The following is a 7470-nucleotide window of genomic DNA, read 5'->3' on the forward strand; positions in this document are numbered from 1 at the left end:
ATATATAAAATTTAATTATATGGTGCCCACATATTTAAAAAACTGGTCACTGTAATTATGTCTACTTTTGGATTCTGAGTGTAGAAATAAATAAGGTCAATATTATTTGGCATTTGCACACTAGCAGAATGTGTGCTCAATAGCAAAGAAAACAACGTGATTGCTCTTTTGATCAATGGAATTTTCTTTTTTTTTTTTTTTAAAGATCTTATTTATTTATTTTTAGAGAGGGATGGGAGGGAGATAGATAGAGAGAGAGAGAGACAGAGAGAGAGAGAGAGAGAGAGAGAGACATCAATGTGTGGTTGCTGGGGGTTATGGCCTGCAACCCAGGAATGTACCCTGGCTGGGAATCAAACCTGGGACACTTTGGTTCCCAGCCCGCGCTCAATCCACTGAGCTACGCCAGCCAGGGCCTGAATTTTCTTGAATGGCAATAATAAAATGTATCTTCTGATTTGAAAACACACAGGAAAACAAATAGGGAAGAGCCTTGGCTTTGATACATAGTGCCCAAAGGACAATGGCTGATTTTTTAAATTCCAATGTTCTTTCTTCAAAAACCATTTTAAAAGAGTTTTGCAATCAAAGTGTTCCCTGCAGTGAGGCTCTTCCTGGAGGGGATGACACCTCTGAACCTGCCCAGCTCAGTGGCTTTACCCTGCATGACTCGATCTGGGCCTGCAAAGGCACACAAGCCTCTCCGGGTCGGTCCCAGCAGGCTGGCTCTCACTCTCTTTGGCGTGTGTACTGTGTTCAGATGCAAAATAATGCAGGCATTCATGCACCAGCAGTGTGTATGCCGAGTGAGGAGTGGGATCACTAGAGTTCATGATCTTGAGGTTACTTTTTCATGGGACAATGATCACTGAGTGCCTATTTACTGTCTATTTGTTGAGTAGCAGGCACTTTCTAGGCACTGGGGGTTGTCTGAACCAAAGAGAGGGAATGCCCCTGCCCTCGTGAAGCTTACAGTTTGGTGAGGAGAAAACAAACAATAAAGTAAACAGAAAGGAATAAATACCATGGAGGGGGAAAAGGTTTAGTGAAAGGGATGGTGATATAAGCTTGCATTTAGTAGTGTAGCAAACAGACTTGTTTAAACAGGAATGACCACTGTCCAGCCTGCTTTATGATGAACAGGTAAGTCTACCAGCCCTGGGGTCACAGCACTGTCCTTGACCGGCTTCCAGCCACCACAGGAGTGTTGGGGATGCCATCAACAGATTAGTTCCATTTGAACTCTAGGGACATTAATTTAAAAGGTGTAGGGGAAGGTAACAGAGTAAGGCGAGTTAGGACACAGTAGCCAAGAAGTCCCGTGTCTGTCAACACTAGAAAACCCAGCCATATTTTTGGCCATAATTATGCATATTTTCTGTAAGATAGTAGTCTCAGAATCCCAGAGAGAGAGACCCCCATTGAAAGACAAATGGGTCAGTCTTAGACCTAATCCTGTTTTATACCACAGCACAGGTGTGATCAAGGAGGGCTGGTAAGTGTATAATAATCAGCTTTCAAAAAAAAATTGTATATGTAAAGACTTCATTACAAACTTTACTTATATAAAGGATATGTAGCACATATTGTCAAATAATAATAATAAAATATCAAATTTTAACAGTATTTACAATTTTAATTATAAATTGCATACAACTGATTAATTCTTACAGAATAGCTTCATTGATTTTTTAAAAAAGATTTTATTTACTTTTTTAGAGAGGGGGGAAGGGAGGAAGAGAGGGAGAGAAACATCAGTTAGTTGCCTCTCACATGAGCCCGGACTGGAGACTGAACCTGGCATCCAGGCATGTGCCTAACTGAGAACCCAATCCATGAGCTTTTGGTCCACAGGCCAGTACTCAGTCCCCTGAGCCACACCAGCCAGGGCTGGATTTATTATTTTTGTTAAACTCTTGTGTATAGGTAACCTAAGTTACAACAAATGAAAAAATATAGTTCCATTAGGAATGTGAGTTGTATTTCCTTTCACTTAACAGATAACAGAAGTGAAACAGTGAAGATGTATGTTGGAACCCCACTCACTCATTCTTCAGTGACATAAGTGATTTATTTGCTCAATTGAATAATAGTTTCTGAGCCCTGGCTGGCGTAGCTCAGTGGATTGAGTGCGGGCTGGGAACCAAAGTGTCCCAGGTTCGATTCCCAGCCAGGGTACATGCCTCGGTTGGAGGCCATAACCCCCAGCAACCTCACATTGATGTTTCTCTCTCTCTCTGTCTCTCTGTCTCTCTCTCTCTCTCTCATCTCCCTCCCTTCCCTCTCTAAAAATAAATAAATAAAATCTTAAAAAAAAAGATATTAAAAAAAAAAAGAATAATAGTTTCTGAAAACTGAAAAAATATTTCCTCAATTTTCTGTGCTTTTGACAATGTGACAGTTTTCCCTTGCCATTTTCTTAAGCCTAACAATCAGTAAAATGATAAACCAAGTCAAGCCCTAAATTATAGTATTTGCCAGTTTCTGAGTTGAAAATACTCTTACCATGGCTGATATCAAGCTACCAAGTGACCTCACTGAACATGAATTTGAGAAAAGATGTAAAGTAGTATACCAATTCAGTGTGGGGCAAAAGCTGGTTTAGAGTTGTTCATTTGGAAAATAATACAATAATTAATAAATAATAACACAATAAACCCTGTGTTTTGAATACTCACAACTATAAACCTACTTTTTCCCCACCCTGTATGTATATCATTTCCACCACATAAACACAAGAAATATAAATAACCTTGAGAGAATTGCTTTTTAGAGAGAGAGGAAGAGAGAGAAACATCAATGCGAGAGAGCAGCACCGATTGGTTGCCTCCCAGCTGTGCTCTGACCAGGGATTGTATGTGCTGGGACCAGGGATTGAACCAACAGCATAGGTATGTGCTCTGACTGGGAATCAAACACACAACCTTTTGGTTACAGGACAACATCCCAACTGAGTAACAACGGCCAGACCTTTCTACTCATTCTTGATGATCATGAAAACTGGCACAAACACGGTTCTGACTAATTCGTCCTTCAGAAAAAGAGCCTGAGTCAGCTTCTTCTCACCATTTCCACCAGTATGACCGCAGTCCAAGCATGGTCACCTTTCATTGGCATTATTTCAGTCACCTTCATATTATGTGTGGTATTGCACTCTCCCAAAATGTTGAAGTCCTAGCCCTGTGTATTTGGAGATAGGGCCTTTAAAGAAAAAGTTAAAGTTAAATGAGGTAATAACCCAATATTAGTTGTTGACTAACGTCCTTATAAGAAGAGAATAGATACCAGGGATGTACAAATGCAGAAGAAAGGCCACATGAAGACACACAGAGAAGCCGATTCTCTGCAAACCAATGTGAGAGGCCTCAGGAAGAGCCAAACTGCCAACACCTTGATCTTGTATATCTAACCTACAGAACTGTGAGAAAATAAATTTCTGTTACTTAAGCCACCCAGTCTATAATATTTTGTGATAGCAGCCCTAGCTGATTAATATACCCCTTGACAGGTCTCTCTGCTTCTGGCTTTGCCCCAGTGGTCTGTTTGCAACACAGCAGCAAGGTGAGACTGTTGAAATGTGACCATGACCAGTCTCTCCTCTGTTGGAAACCCTCTTGGTTTCTCATATAGCTCAAGCAGTAGCTCATATTCTCACACCAGCCACAGACTGTGTTAGTTAGCCCTTGCTCTTTGACCTCATCCACTAAGCCTCCCTTCTTTTACCCGACTCCCATCACTGTGACCCCTTTGCTCTTTCCCTCATATGACAAGTATGCTCCTGTCTGAGGACTCTGGTGGTTGCCCTTTTGTCCAGAACATTCTCCATCCAAATATCAGCATGACTCACACATTTCTCTCTCAGGGTGTCCCTCACTGTCATCCTTTCAGGTGGGCATTCTGCCCAAGCAATTGGGCAGAGTTACCTGAAACAGCTAACTCTACCCTCAGCCCATCACACTCTATTCCCTTATCCAAATTGATTTCTTTTCATGATTCTTACTGTCTTCTGACAATATATGCAGTTGCTTCTCTATTGTCTGAATTTGTTTATTGAATGAACAAAGGAATGAAGAAAATTTCTTTATGTTCTTTCTACCTGTAAATAGTTTCCTGTGGCCTGTTTTTATTCCAAAGGACTTCTGATGCAAGTCTAAGGGGACTGTTTATGCAAAGCATTAGGAATGAAGTCAGAAGAACAGGCTCCATGAGTTTTAATGGGGTTTTATAAGACCATGAGGGCTCTTAGGACCTGGGAGCAGCAAACGATAACAGATCATGTTACGACCTTCCCAGTGTTTAAGTCAGATAAGCACAAGTCCATTGAAAACGGCTCCAGACAGTCTTCTCCAAGAGTCACTGGGGTTTCCTGCTTCAACAGTGCTTGGATGGAACCTGGTGCTCACGCCCTCCCATCCCAGCCTGCTGCCCAGATCCATCCTTCTGCCACCCCTAACAACGCTCTTGGACCACCCCAAGTTTCCTGCCACCACTCCAGTGCCGCGAAGCTGCCTGTCCTCAGCCGCTATCACAACCACATCGGTCTCGCAGGTGCGCCAGAACCTACCACAGGACTCGAGGCCGCCATTAACCACCAGGTCAACCCAGAGCTCTGTTTCCTATGTCTACCTGTCCATGTCTTACTATTTTGACCGCAATGATGTGGCTTTGAAGAACTTTGCCGAATGTTTTCTTCACCAGTCTCATGAGGAGAGGGAGCATACTGAGAAACTGATGAAGCTGCAGGACCAATGAGGTGGCCAAATCTTCCTACAGGATATCAAGAAACCAGAACACGATGACTAGGAGAATGGGCTGAAATCAATGGATGGGTAATTGCACTTGGAAAAAAGTGTGAATCAGTCACAACTGGATTTGCACAAGCTGGCCACTGAAAAAAATGATCCTCATCTGTGTGACTTCATTGAGGCGCACTACCTGAATGAGCAGGTGAAATCCATTATAGAATTGGGGGACCATGTAACCAACTTGTGTAGGCTGGCGGTCCCTGGGTTTGACATGGTGGACAATTTCTTTGACAAACACACTCTGGGAGACAGTACAGAGAGCTAATAAGCCTCAGGCTGCCTTTCCACAGCCACATGCGTAACATCCCTGGTCACCAAAGCAGTATGTGCATGTTGGAGTTACCTTTACCTTGTCTATAACTTGTACCAATCGTCCACTTATGTCCTTCATTTGTACCATTCCTTCAAATGTAATTTGGTACCACCCCCTCCAAAAAAGAAAAGAAAACTGTGTCCCCATCTTTGAGTAAGAAATAAATATATGTGAATCACATATCCTTAACAAAAAGTTGATTGTGAACTGGGATACCAGCTGCCACTGGCCATAATTAAAATGGAGTGTTATGGTGTTGTAATTCTGTTAAATGCAAATCCATCTTGCGGCAAGTGGGAACAAATGAAGAATGAATATACAACTACTTATTCAAACTGTTCCATCCAATACAAAGAGGTGGAGGCCACTTACTGTGAGCCTGGGAGATGAGGATGGAATGGCATCTCCTTTGACGTGTGTCACAGAGACGCAGCTGTACAGAGTGAAACAAAGCCCCTATCCCATCCTATTTTCAGTGATGATGGAAAATGAGGGAGGATGCATGCAAGACACAGCTGTATTTCTGAGCAGTGGGTATTTAGCAGCATCTTAAGGGGGGTTGTTTGCCTCTTAAACTCATTAGTGTCTTCATGTGACTGACTATGCAATGATTAGTGGGGAGATCTGACTCCTCAGGAAAATGGAATGAGAAGAAGGTATAAGGGGAGCTCCTTCCTGGAGCAGCTGGGGAGTCCTATCAGGGGGTGTACACACTGGAAAACAACTGATTATACAAAGGAGAGCAGCTGAAAGGGAGCCTCTGGGGGCTACCATCCCAGAGAACCACCAAGCTGGCAAGCCTTCAACGACAAGGGCTCCCCAAGCTGAGCTGACAGCTGCAGCTGAGCCCCAGTCCCAGCAGATCCCCACAGGGTCATTTTCCTGCCCAGAAGCTGGAAAAGTGTGAGTGGCAGCCCTGGTTCAGCTGTTTGGGTAATTCTGAGCACTTGGCATCACATCTGGTGTCAGTGATTTTGTTACTGTTTTATGTATTTCATTTCATGTTGAATATTAAGTGATGAAACTGGTCACCCACAGAGGCAGGGAGTGTGGGGAAAGAACTCACTTCTGAGCAAGTCCTAAAGTCACGAGGTTAACATGCTTTTGTGGCTCTCATAAAAACTCTGCTAATTGAAGCATGGCTCAAGCCCAGGAATGCAGGAATCTCCCTTCCTCTAGTTATCACTGTATTGTTCCAAACACTTCGTTCAGCTCCTCCTGGTGGTGACCCCCTCATCCCAATTACCTCCCCATGGATGCTACCAAGTGCCAGGAAGTGGTTGTCTATCAGAAAATTACATCTTTTTTTCTGTCACTTGCCCATAATTTAGTTTTGGTTCTGTAAAAAGAGAAAGTTTCTAATACCTAAGTTGAGTAACTGACATGTGATCATTTCACAAGAGCAGATGGATGAAAGACAGTCAGTAAACATGAGGCACCACTGTTTTATTATTAGACTCCACATGGGAAAGGGGGACTGTGTGATCTTTAAGCAGTGGGTCTTAGAGCAAAGAATGTGGAATGTGGGCCTGGGTTTGCATTCAGGTTCTTCCTCTGAAAAGCTATATGACTGTGGATGAGTCCCGTGACTCATGTCCTCACCTGTGAGTGGAGTAACACCGGACCTCAGATGGCTGCTGTGGAGCCCAATGAGATAAGCTATGTGAACGTCTGAGAGCTGTCCACACAGTACAAACACAGGTGGCTTCTCATCCTACAGACTGTCAAGGCTCTCCATAACATGGTACCTGTGACGTCTCCCCTTTTCTTCCTCAAACCCTGCTCCTCCCCATAACTTCTCTCCCACCTCATCTTCCTTTCCCCACCTACACACCCTTCCTAATGTGATCTTCCTCACCTACCCTCTGGTTGCCTTCTAGATCCTCCTCTTCCTGCAACCCATGCCTCCTAGAGAATCCTCACCAATGTCTTTGAATTACAATCAGGAGGGACAGCATTGCCTCTCTACCTACCCCTGTGCCATAGTCCAAGTCTCCCTGAGTAGATTCTTAAGCCCCCAACAGCAAAATCAATGCTCAATGTACCTGTCTGGCTGCAGTAACCAGTGGGGAGGCTCAACAAACACCTAAGCATCTACTTTTCTGATGATAGCATGGAAATGGTTTTATTGAAATTATATATCATTCCACAGGGTTTCCTGTTACTCTCACCCAAGTTGGAATTAAAATAACTACCTGGATGAGGTGGTGGGACTATCACTCCCTGGAGAAAAGAGGAGGCCCCAGGCTGGCTGCGTGCAGGGGTGTGGAGGCTCTTTTGCAACTCTGCCAGTCCCAGCCACTGTTTGCAGAGCACTCTCAAGATGGGGAGTGGGGTAGCAGAAGCCAGAGA

At 43.7% G+C, this 7470-nt stretch overlaps 1 protein-coding gene across 1 annotated transcript; it reads left to right on the forward strand.

Annotated features, from left to right (window-relative positions):
* The first annotated feature begins 4275 nt into the window (after positions 1-4275).
* LOC114492009 (ferritin heavy chain-like) lies at positions 4276-4958 on the forward strand. The gene has a single exon (XM_036012352.1). The coding sequence runs from the start codon at positions 4276-4278 to the stop codon at positions 4750-4752; it is 477 nt and encodes a 158-aa protein (XP_035868245.1). The 3' UTR covers positions 4753-4958.
* Positions 4959-7470: the final 2512 nt, after the last annotated feature.

The sequence above is a fragment of the Phyllostomus discolor genome, chromosome 1, assembly GCF_004126475.2.
Source record: "Phyllostomus discolor isolate MPI-MPIP mPhyDis1 chromosome 1, mPhyDis1.pri.v3, whole genome shotgun sequence".
NCBI classification, from domain to species: Eukaryota; Metazoa; Chordata; class Mammalia; order Chiroptera; family Phyllostomidae; genus Phyllostomus; species Phyllostomus discolor.